The 12,735-nt window shown below is 43.1% G+C and overlaps 1 protein-coding gene across 27 annotated transcripts in view; it reads right to left on the bottom strand.

Annotated features, from left to right (window-relative positions):
* The window catches only part of KIF1B (kinesin family member 1B), a 147,064-nt gene that overhangs the window by 39,557 nt on the left and 94,772 nt on the right, over positions 1-12,735 (bottom strand). For 12 of the 27 annotated variants that reach the window (XM_040460772.1, XM_040460798.1, XM_040460813.1 and 9 more), the window contains 5 exons: positions 9,105-9,198; positions 7,720-7,868; positions 5,838-6,016; positions 4,713-4,850; positions 2,971-3,312 (listed from right to left, as the gene is read on the bottom strand). In XM_040460772.1, coding sequence (XP_040316706.1) covers positions 2,971-3,312; positions 4,713-4,850; positions 5,838-6,016; positions 7,720-7,868; positions 9,105-9,198 — 902 coding nt within the window. The remainder of the gene's footprint in view (positions 1-2,970; positions 3,313-4,712; positions 4,851-5,837; positions 6,017-7,719; positions 7,869-9,104; positions 9,199-12,735) is intronic. The other 15 variants (XM_040460829.1, XM_040460863.1, XM_040460875.1 and 12 more) reach the window with 2 other exon arrangements.

The raw sequence follows: 12,735 nt of genomic DNA, 5'->3' as shown, positions 1-12,735 counted from the left end.
TTACCACTTGAAGGCACCACATATCATGTTCACACACACATTACGACAAAGCACTGTCTGAGCACACATTAAAGACAGGAATCTCCTTTCTGCCCATGGCAATGGCTATTGCGAAGGTGAACAAACAGAAAGTATTCTTGTAGATTTCCCTTTTTAGAAGAGAATTCTGTAACCCTATAGCAGTGGCAGGGGCACTGTGGCCACACAAGGGCACAGTCGCCAGACAGCTCCCTGTCCTATTATCAGAACAGAGTCCTCAGCCCAAAGTCAATGCTGTATTAAGTTCTCCTCTGAAGTTTTTTAAACTGGAATTTTAATAAATACTCTGCATTCTTGAGAGTCCTTCTACTTTGAGCTAGCAGACTGAAGGAGAACAGGGATGAGACAGGGTAAGATGTAAAGGATATATTAGCATAAATTCTGTGAAGTTACATCAAGAAGGGAAACAAATTTTGTCAACATAAAGATAAGACAAATCAGTATAATTATGGTTCTAGTTACAGAAAAAAAAATGTCAGTTCAGACTTAGGTATCAGAATAACCATCTTTACTCCCTTTTAACCCAGAGACTAGCTTAAATATTTTACATTTCATCCCAAATTATGACGGATGGTTCATAACATCCCAGCATGCCATAAGAGAACAGCTAAAGGGACAAGCTCTTTTAACATTCACATAAAAATTCACCAGAGGCAGCCAAGGCCAAGAAACAAAACCTACAAATGGAATTTCACAAGAAACTGGAAAATTTTACGAGGGAATCGTATTTGCAATTAACGTGCCAATAGGGGAAATCCAATCTTGTGAATCACAAAAACAGGAAAGAGGTCACTTCTCTCACCCAGATGTTGACCAGCTACATAACTGGGTGATGTTGGACAGGTATCAGTTTTGGTTGTGGATGCGAAATGTAGTCAAGGGCAAAAGTGAAGAGCTATCTTTCACTCTTCTGATCACCATGATCTCACCTCCTCCCCCAACCTCTTCCTTGCAAGGTAGTTAGTCTTAGAACCCGGGGAAACCAAACACATGGAAAAATCAATTCCTGAAAGACTCTGTAGTGTATCTTTAAAGTGTCAAACAGACACTTTAACTGAAAATCAGAGCAGAGTTGATTGCTTTTACCTAACTTGTATCAGATATGATCACAATGAATAAAACCGTAGAGAAAATAACGCACATATTTTAGAAAAAGCCAGTGAATGTCCACATTAAGTGGGATTCTGACTTCAGTTTTCCATACAAGTGACTCAAAATACAAATGCCTTGGAGTAGAACTCTTCACCAAGATACTCGTTTCGCTAGTGTGGATGACAGAATCTCAAAGATATAAAGGATCTTTAAGGCTCTTCGTTTTCCCACCTAACTCATCATTGTGCACTCGAGAACCCAAGAGGCCTCGTTTTAGGTTAAGCCTAAGCTAGGACTCAGACTTCAGACAGTTAGGGCCAGTGCTCTTCCCAAAGTGCCACGTGATGCGAAGCTCCACACTCCTCACTGTGTTGACAGAGTACGACACAAACAGGTGGCGTTAGAAGCTGCGCAACTGGCACGGGGACCAAGCCGTTTTTGAACAGAGACTTGGTTCTAACTTCTGACCTTTTTAGAACGCACACAGCCATAAAATACAAAGAGCGCGTGGTCCCATTATTTGTACGTAGAACTACTTTTCTCAGATTTAATATAAATCATCTTCTCCAAACTACTAAGCATCTATTCCTGGCAATACACTAATAAAACACAACAGCCATGGCTGCATAATCCCTTCATGTTTATTCAAGGGAACACTGCATAAATGCCCCTCCCCTGTCATAAGACCCCAAGACTGTCTAATATTAAATTACGACCCACGGTCATATTTGAGACTTTCATGTCTACAAGAAACCTCTTCTTTCCCCTCTTTCCCTAAACAGCGATCATTTGCTTCAGTAGTTATGTAGCCCTTGCCAGGTAAGGACATGCCGACACCACACGAGGAGCTCAGTTTCAGAACCTAAAATCCCCACTGGGTCAGGACACTCACTGCCCTTCAATTTTTAGATAACTGGCGCTTACCCATTTAACACTGACATAATTCCCTATTTTCAAAATGTGTGGCTCTAATGAAGCGTTAAAATTAAATTTCATACTTTAAAACCTAGGCAGACTTTTGTATTAATCCAGTGAGTGCTGCACTGTGGAATTAGTAATGAAACTTACTTGAGCATGAAGACTGGGTTCAGACAAAGACTCCAGTATTAAGAGGGTGTGCGTGAGAGCTCTGCATCACTGACAGATGGAGTCAGAGACAAGGCCTCAGTTTGGAAAATCAAACTAAACACAAAGCAGTTTCATGCAGTGCTGAACAAATATCCATTGTTGATGGTGTCAACAGATCACTTCATGAGATTCATCATAAAGCCTGTAGGTGAAATTTTAGCAGAAGCCAAACACCTAAGAGGCTCGGTGAAACTGGCCAAAGAAAGGCATCCATCTCAGACAAAAGCAAACTTCGTGTTCCTGATTCTTGTTTGCACTCAGAGAAACTAACACTCCTCCCGATTCCACTCTCGTCCTCTTGATTCCGGCTGGTGTGCCTAACCATGGACTTGCTCTGCTCTCAAATCACCCCCACATGCTTCCTCACTCCCCTTCCTACAAAACGGAAGCATCAGAACACAGCAACACTCTTCGACCCTGTAACCTGTGACTCTTAGCTTTCATTCCTTTCTCCTCTGGGGTTTCGTCCTTCGGAAGGAAATTACTGGGCACTCGAAGACCTGGGGTCCTCCACTTAGAGCCCTCACACACCGCCGTGTGCTATGCCAAGCAGGCTGCGCACCTCACAAACACTGCCTGAGGGCCCATCTCTCGCCAGACTGGCTTGTCACAGGCTGATCTGCTGAGGAGAGACCATCCAAAATTGCACAAGGAGCCTCGTTAACGCAAGAGCTGGTCCCTTTTCGCCCTTCTGACGATAACCTCACCAACCTTCCCACTAAAATGAACCATGGGGATCGGTCGTAAAACGGGTCATGCCCGTCACTGAAGAGCTCTGATCCCTCCTCCGTCCCTGCGTCAGAGCCGGTGTCGTCCACGAGCGCCTCATCCTCAAAATCCTCCATGTCGTCTTGCTGCTCGTCAGCCAGCTCAGTGACGTCGGAGTCGGCCGTGGAAAAAGTGGGGGAGGGTGTGCGGTCCGCAAGGTGCTCGTTCACACAGCCGTGGAAAATGGGGGAGCTAGGCACCAGGGAAGACGCCGACGGACACAGCCAAGGAGAGAGGAACAGCTGGTTAAACAGGAAGCTACAGGTGCCAAAAGGACAGAACCCACTGGGGAGCCAACACGGTACAAGCGAGTGGAAAAGCAAAGGGTAAAATCAGCATAAATCCTCTGGCTCAGGTGAAAGGCAACAAGGGCTGATCCTTAGAATAAGAAAAGCAAAGGAAACACACGGGTAGAAGATCTCAGGTGAATAGTGTGCTGTAAAAATGTTTCTACTTTCCAGGTCACACAAAAGATCGGCGGCCAGGCCTCAAAGGAGCCACCCAACATTTGGTGCAAAAATATGGTTTAGATCTTTACCCCGATTCCCACATCATCTCCAAGCAGAAAACAAGATGGATGGAATGGCGTACAGCAAAGCAAGTTTCGTGCCTTGCTTGGGTGAGAGGTGTTTGGCCAACTCAACTCTTGAAAAACGCTCCACTATTGGAGGAGTAGAACGGAAAGGATTTAAACTTCATTTCTACAAAATACTATGACTTTGCTCCTCCTTTATACCCAGTTCCTTTAAAACTGTCAGAAAATTTTTGCAATTAAAAAACAATTGAAATTCTGAAATCATTAAGCTAAAACTTAACATCTCTCTGCTTTTAAAATTGTAAACATCTAAGAACTTGGACTCAGTATGGATTCACAGAGGCATTATTTGTTTTCACTACATGTTGAAATTTATGTACACACAAAAGAGGCTCAAGAGGATGACCAAGGTATGTGGTTGGCTCACCCTTACAAAGACTATCGTGAGATAAACTGCTTTAAAAAAAAAAAAAAAGCGAGGGCACATCGGATCATGGAGAAGTCGCAAGCTGGTAAGCTGTAAGTCATACTGATTTTAAACCGGGCAGGATACAGACACAGGTTTTCTTTTAAATCTGTCTCGTTCAGGGGTGCCTGAATGGTTCACTGGGAGTCCGACACTTGACTTTGTCTCGGGTCATGGTCTCACAGTTGGTGCATGGGTTCAAGCCCCATGTCGGGCTCTGGGCTGGCAGCGTGGAGCCTGCTTGGGATTCTCTCTCTCCCTCTACCCTTGCCCCTCCCCCACTCATGTTTTTTTTCTCTCTCTCTCTCTCTCTCTCTCGCTCTCTCTCTCTGCCCCCCCACTCACGTTTTCTCTCTCTCTCTCTCCCTTCCTCCCTCCCTCTCAAAAATATATAAACTTTAAAAAATAAATCTATCTTGTTCAACTGTAAGAGGCAAGGAAGATCGTGAATTACTCTAGCCGAAAGTTGAGACTTAAATCCGCATGCTGAATAAAATGAAGGGAAATATACCAAATAATACAGTGGTTGTGTATGAATGGATAAGATTATACATGGAACATTTTTAAATTTTTTTACACGGAGCATTTTTATACACTTTCTTTTAACTTTCTGTAATATCTGCTGAGGTTGAAACAAAACCATTCACTATTTAAAAAGAAGACACCAATGAAATCATCACGTACCTTCCTACCAATTTGAACCAATGGAATCGATCATAAAATGGATCGCTGCCAGTCACGGTGGCTTCGCTTTCATCCTGGGCACCAGAGGCCACCTCACCTGCTCTGTCATACATCTCTCGCATCAAATCCAGCCTCTGCCTGCATACACACAAACATAAAGTGCACCGGGTTAATATCATGAGATTGTATTACAATTTCACTTTGGAAGCATCTTCCATGCAAGATTTAAAAACAAAACAAAACAAAAGCTGCTTCCACCATTTAATGATATTAAAAAAGAATGAAGGCCAGAAGTACAGAAACTCAAACACTCAGTATCCAAAGTGTCTGAGTCTAGACACAAGCCACCGAAAGCAAAAAAAAATGGCTACCTAACCTCTGCTGAATTATAGGAGAAATATAGTTCAATGGTAGATGACACCTCCAATATACCCAACGGTAGAAAATATGTCATCAACTTAAATGCAAAGGAAAACTACATTATAACTTTCCTATTTTTTACTCATCATCCTCCAGAACAGAAAAGATGACTAGTTATTACATCCAAGATAGAAACAGGTATCATGAGACTGGAGCATTGAAAACGTAAGAGGGGCACCTGGGTGGCTCAGTCGGCTGAGCGCCTGACTTTGGCTCAGGTCATGATCTCACAGCTTGTGAGTTGGAGCCCCACGTCAGACTCTTGTGCTGACAGCTCAAAGCCTGGAGCCTGCTTCGGATTCTGTGCTCCTCTCTAGCTCTGCCCCTCTCCTACTCATGCTCTCTCTCTCTCTCTCTCTCTCTCTCTCTCTCTCTCTCTCTCTAAGAATAAATAAACATTAAAAAACAATTAAAAAAAAAGAAAAAATGTAAGAGGGTCTACGGAGGGACAAATTAGGTCATATCTACAAATGACAAAGGTGTCAGAGTGGGATCCACTCACTTAGAAGAAAATGGATGGACAGTAAATGTCACAATGACATTTTAAATCTTGCATGGAAGATACTTCCAAACCATCCAGAACCACAGAAAAGGATGCAACAGTGACTTCCTCACAGAACGGAGAGTCTGAGGGAGCCCATCTGAGCAAGTCACTATTATTCCCTAAATAAAACAACACTTCCTTCACGAGGAATGTTTCCATACTTGAGTTTCTCCAAAGACCAATAATGTGTCGCTCCATTCTTCAGATCCTGCACTTCTACCGCCACCACCGTCCGCGGGAAAGGCCTGTCGTCGTGAGTTTTTTCCACCTCAGTGGGAAGTAACTCCGGAGGCAGAGGGGAGTACAAGGTGTCGGTCAGCAGAACAAACTGGAACTGCACCTACGTGAATGGAATAAACCATGCAAATGGCCTCCGTGTTTTCAGCAAGTCAGCTTCAGAAACAAGGCGACAGAATCACGCCCCACAGGGAAGAGGTCAAACGAGTAGTAGGTGCTCAACAAACAGCCTGCGATTAACGGGGGAAAATATGGCCGCTTGTACATTAGTCGTAGAGAACCATCCTAATGTCAAATGAAGCTATTTCCAGACTCTGTTTTCCTGCCCTGGCCCAGTGTGTTCACACAAACTAAAACCTCAGTGCACGTACCTTTGTTGACTGAGTGAAGACTCTTGAGAACGTACACAAGAGAACAAAGGGGGGGGACCTGCGAGTCTGTCTCGAGCGCCTCACAGAGAGGGGGTGGAAGCGTCACAGCTGGCTTTCTGTTCGAAATTCCAGGGTCACAAGCGCTACTCTTAAAAGTGTTCACTGTGGGGCGCCTGGGTGGCGCAGTCGGTTAAGCGTCCGACTTGAGCCAGGTCACGATCTCGCGGTCCGTGGGTTCGAGCCCCGCGTCGGGCTCTGGGCTGATGGCTCAGAGCCTGGAGCCTGTTTCCGATTCTGTGTCTCCCTCTCTCTCTGCCCCTCCCCCGTTCATGCTCTGTCTCTCTCTGTCCCAAAAATAAATAAATGTTGAAAAAAAATTAAAAAAATAAATAAATAAAAGTAAAAAACTAAAAAAAAAAAAAAAAAGTGTTCACTGTATGGTAAGTGCTTTTCAAGCACCATGTCATTTATTTCTCGCTACTGCCCCGCATTTTCGCCTACAAATATTAATGACATCTAAGACACAGTCTGTGCCTTCATTTTGTCTACTTGAAGAGAGAAGATAAATAATTACAAAATGAAATGGGTTGCTGAGATGTGAATGAAGAAGACATCTTATCCCTATTTTACAGAACTAGACGATAGCCCTCGGGGAAGAGACTGAAATCTCCCCAAAGCCAGGCAGTCTGTGCTCTCTCCTGCCATGTGACACTGCCCACCCCCCATCACCTTGCGGCCCCCAGGCCGTTCGGCGGTGGCACGTACAGTCAGTGGGATTCAGCACGTGAATCGGAGATGCGGTGTGACGGTTCGGTAATGAGGAAGATCGGGAACATTTATCATCTTTTACCACGTCCAAGAGCTATTCCAGCTCTTTACGTGTCCTCACTGTTTCATCCCTCACAAAACCCTAGACGGCAGGGGCTGCTGCCAAGCCCATTTTATGGATGAGGAAATGGAGGCACAGGGCCGTCAGAGTCAACGCAACCAGGAGAGCTGGAATTGGAATCCAGCCGGCTGAGGGCAGAGCACTTGTCCACTGCACGAAGCTGCCTCTCACACCCTAGAGGAGGAGGGGCACTTAGGACTTGCAGCTGTAAATGTAACGGCAGAGAACTAAAAGCAAATTGGGAATTTCAGAAGCGCAAGAGTAGCTTTCTCCTACTAACATGTTTCCCTAGCTCTTGTCGGAATATAGTCTCCTCTGTAAACAAGCTAGAAAATATGTTCTTTTAAAAATGTCATGTAATAAATATTTAATTAGTACCTACTACGTTCCAGGCACATATGTAAAAGAAAGGCACATATAAACCTGTTTCATAGCAAAAAGCAGCTGAGTTCACCCAAGGGAAAGGTCAGCTCAAGACTGGGAGCCACGAACCCCCTCGGACTCAGCTGTGTCTCCGGACGACCCATGTTCTCCCGCCCTCCGTACCTTCTTCTTCAGTTCCACACTGATGGCGTTGGCCTCCTTCAGGTAAACAGCATTGCCCCAGAGTAAGTCCCTTAATGAAGTAAACTGGTGAGACTTCCATTTCCGGAAGGCCCACTGGGCCAGCTCAAATTCATGTTGTGTCCAAGGGACTGAAAGGGCAAACGAAGCGTGATTAATGGTGATCTCCTATGTAGCAATTACATCTCTCCTCTACCTCATCTCTCTTTTCAAGTTAAAGTATTGTCCAGTTTTTCTCCATTCACTTGCTTTTGTCTTCTTCTTGTCAGTAACGCTTACTAAATTCTGCTGATATTGTGAAGGTAGCATATACATTTCAGAAAACTTAAAAAAAAATCCTGCTATTTAAAACAGTACGGGGGTGCCTGGGTGGCCCAGTCAGCTAAGCGTCTACTCTTTTGATTTCGGCTCAGGTCATGATCTCACAATCCGTGAGATCGAGCCCCGCGTCGGGCTCTGTGCTGAGCGTGGAGCCTGCTTGGGATTCTCTCTCTCTGCCCCTCCCCTGCTCAGGCCCGCACTCTTTTAAAATAAATAAACAAACATCAAAAAAGTAAATAAAGCAATGTATTAAAGAAATATACTTCAGGGGCGCCTGGGTGGCTCAGTCGGTTAAGCGGCCGACTTCGGCTCAGGTCACAATCTTGCACTCTGTGAGTTCGAGCCCCGCGTCGGGCTCTGTGCTGACAGCTCAGAGCCTGGAGCCTGTTTCAGATTCTGTGTCTCCCTCTCTCTGACCCTCCCCCGTTCATGCTTTGTCTCTCCCTGTCTCAAAAATAAATAAACGTTAAAAAAAAAAATTTAAAAAAAAAAAAAAAGAAATATACTTCAAAAAAATAAAAAATAAAAAAAAATTTAAAAAAAGAAAAGAAATACACTTCCTTTAAAAAAATACACGTATCTATTATAGGGCTTATAATCAAGGAAAGTCCTCCAGTATATCGTGCAACTTCATGTGTATCTATTTTTCTTGCTAGTTCAGGAAGCAAAAAGGTCAAAATTTTACTTCACTATTAAAAAATGAATTTAGTACAGAGTTCCTTCAAAGTTAATTTATCTGCAACATATACATGAACTTCATATATACAGTAATATGAAACATACATGTAAACTGCCCAAGAGATTTTTGTGAAGACCACGCTAAGAAATCTTGTGCCCCGGGAACACTGCCAGCCCCGCTCCCACGTCAGAGAGCACAGTCTGTACAATGGAGAGTCTCTTGAATCACCTTTAAACCGGCTCGGCAAAATATCAATAAATGGTAGGGTCACCTATGATCAAATCCAGCTTTGACCCCAAAAAAGGGTTAATCTGATAGTACAGATCCAAAAGATCTACAGTAGGAAGTTTCCATCCCTAGATTTCACCTTCTTCCTCCTCTTCCTCCTCTTCCGTTGTCTCGGCAGCGAGGGAGCGGGTCTCAACTTGCTTCTGCAAGGCCTGCAACTTACTCTCATAGTCCTGGATGAAAACAGAGGAGAGGACATGTAGGAGAGGGGGGAAGTGGAGGGAGGGCAGGAGAGATGAGCGCAGTATTGGTGAAAGCAGAGAGAGCAGAAGGTAAAAGAAGACAGAGGCAGGAAGCGACAATAAAAAGACAGACACAGAAATACATAGGAAAAACCCACAAAACACACAAGATGGTGTGCAAAGGGTAAGTGCTGAGGAAAGCTAATGGCAGTCTCTCTCTATTCCCTCAGACACAAGAGTTCTTTATGCGGGGCTCAGGTCCAGATGGGGGGGATTTCGAGGGGGAGAAACGCAGGTGCCCCTTAAATTTATTCAACAGTAGTACTTAAGTAGTACCTTCACACATCAAGGAATCCCAGGGAAAAACAATACTGGAAAATTCACCAGTATCACCAACAATTCTGATTATCTAGCTGTTTGGATGGGAACTATGGACTCTGAAGCTCTCTGTGGATGAAATATTATTGTCTTTGCAGCTGTACGATGTGGCCTTCAGGTAACCAAAGGATCACAGTGCTATTAGAACCAAAATAATCTATAGATTGTATTTATTCAAGAAAGATATTCTAAAATATACTATTATGAAACAAAACATATTATTGTAATACACATCAGATTTATCCTTCACTTCTCCATCTACTCCATGCGTTCTCGGTGAGGGCGGTATCACCATGAAGAGGGCAAAGAATGGCTTCTGAAGGATACAAAAAAAATCTTACTTTTTATATATAAAGCACAAATGTATACACGGCATGTAAACAGATGTACTTAGGTATCTGAGATTAAAATTTCATGGTGGGGAGAGATTAAGGAAAAAGTGTCTAAAAAGGTTCCTTGGAGCGTTAACTTTAAAAAGTTTGTGTTGCAGGGGCACCTGGGTGGCTCAGTCGGTTAAGTGTCCAATTCTTGATTTCGGCTCAGGTCATGGTCTCGTGGTTCATGGGTTCAGGCCCCACTGGGCTCTGTGCTGACAGTGTGGAGCTTGCTTGGGATTCTCTCTCACTCTCTCTCTCTCTCTCTCTCTGCCCCTCCCCTGTTCTCTCTCTCTCAAAAAATAAACTAAAAAAAAACACCCAAAAACAACAACCAAAAAACAAATTTAAAAAGCTTGTGTTGTTTGAAAAAGCAGAGACCTTCACATAATAAAATACCATATCGTAGCATAAGCATAGCATTTTAAGATCTACTACTTGGATTTCCTGCTTTCTTGGAGTGACCCAATTACAGGCTGTCATGAGACAGAGGGTTTAGGTATGACCATGTACTGTTGTCAAACAGAGCTCTCCAAGTCACAAGTCAAATATTCTATTCAGTATGAAGGACCACTGAAAGCCTCCTAGCAAAGTCTATTACAAAAGGAGCTTCCAATGGCGATGCTAAGGAGGATGTAAATATTCTCAAGGCTCATCATTTATCACTTAGAGTCACAAAGGAAGCGTTGTCTCTTTAGTGGAGCTGGCAGTGAGCAGGAGCCAGCGACACAGCATCACAGATATCAAAGCACACTTTTTAGCAGACTATATACTGTGGCAAAAAAAAAAATTAAGCTTGCAGGTAAAAGTGTGGCTCCTGGCACCTGTTCTTACTAGTCTTAAAATTCTGGGCAAGCTAAATCCTCTCTACACCTCATTTTGTCATTTTTAAAATGATCTGCCTCCCACACAGGACTGAAGGAAGGACCAAATGATGAACCATTTAAAACCAAATGTGAAAGTCCAACACACACAATCAAAATGACAGGTAATGCTTTAAAAAATTTATTTTCTAAGTATATTTAGTACGCAGATCTTGGTTCTAAATACCAGTCCCCACTAAAAGGAACCAGGGCTCCTTGGGAAAACAACAGATTCCAGGTTTGAAGGAAAGTACAGGTGAGCCCAGAGTGTCTTGTGCGAGAAAGGATGGAAGTACTCAAAGACTGATGGGGCCATTTCTAAAGGACACAGAATCCCACTGGCAGGTAAATAATAGTAACAGAAACACAATATAGCACACTGAATATAAAAGAAATCCATGAGTCCACAGTGATACTGAAAGGGGGAGGAGGGAAAGGAGCTCCTTTTTGGGGGGAAAAAAGCCAGTTAATAAATAAATGCAAAGGGATTGACAATTAGAAAATCACTACATCGCAACCTCAGATGTAGTAACTGAGTCAAGGCAAGAATCATTAAGAAATGCTAAGACAATGGAGTGAAAGGTGGATGGAGAACAGAATCGTCACAGAATCCCAAGGACTACCCTAGATACATATGTGTTAATAAGGAAGAGAAAGAGCTGGGAAATGTCACATTAAATTGATTAAACTTTAACATTACTGATAATAGAACGATTTGACATTTTGTCTACCGATACGATGTGAGGGAAGTACACAGTGTCACCTTGACAGCATTCTTATCAAAAATGCTTAACTTAAATCTAATCTTGAGGAAAGAATCAGACAACGCCACACGTAGCCGAGACTACTGAAAAATACCAATGTAATGAAAGAGAAGAGAAATATCATAACCAAAGGTAATATACAAGCTTCGCTTGGATCTGGGATTAAAACACACACATACTTCCAACACTTATATTTTTTAGACAATTAGGAAAACCTGAAACCGGGCAGTCTACTACACAGTAGTGAATCAGTATTAAATTTCTTGGCTAGGTTAATGGTGTTAAGAGAATGTCCTTGATTTTAGGAGATACACGTGGCAGTATCTGGGGGGTAAACTCCATGGTGCCTGCAACTTATTTTCAAATGATTCAGAAAAGAGAATACACAAATACGGGTATATGAAGATTCATTGCACTAGCTTTCCTTTTGGTATGTTTGAAATATTTCAAAATAAAAGGCTACTTTCTTCCCCCTTAGAAAACCTCTCTGTTCTGTGAAGACCCTTTCAGTGAAAAGAGGAAGATGGCCGGTTTACCTAAAAATCCTCAGGTGCAAAACATGTTACTGTTTTATCTTGTGGACTTTTTTTCTTGTTTTTCATTTCCCCCTGCAACTTTTTATTATAGTAAAATGCACAGAACATAAAATTTGCCGTCTGAACCATTTTTAAGCAAACAGTTCAGTGTTGTGGAGGGAGTACATTCACACTGTTGTGTTACCACCACCATCCGTCTCCAGAACTCCTTCCACCTCGCACAACTGAAACCACACCCACTAAACACTAACTCCCCACTCTCCCTGTCCCCCTCCCCTGGCAGCGACCATTCCACTTTCTATGATCTCAACTACTTCAAGTGTCCCATGTAGATAGTTCCTTCTTGTGGAATCACACAATTCTGGCTGTTAGTGACTGGCTTGTTTTTGAGATTTCCTTCAAAAATCAGTTTACAAGCTGGCCAAACTGCCGATAAAAACAAAATCCTTAGAGTCTGACAGTTAAGGTATGAGGGAGACCTTCCCTGAAGGCTCTAGTGGCAGTAAAGTGGACATAAAAAGGTCTCCTGTAACACTATGGGCCTAGAACTAGGATTGCATTTTGACTCGGGAAAATCTCTATCAGCAGCAGATAGGCCAAGTATCAATACTAT

The sequence above is a fragment of the Herpailurus yagouaroundi genome, unplaced genomic scaffold (assembly GCF_014898765.1).
Source record: "Herpailurus yagouaroundi ecotype Mexico unplaced genomic scaffold, PumYag 77, whole genome shotgun sequence".
NCBI classification, from domain to species: Eukaryota; Metazoa; Chordata; class Mammalia; order Carnivora; family Felidae; genus Herpailurus; species Herpailurus yagouaroundi.
This window is presented reverse-complemented; position numbering and strand designations above follow the sequence as displayed.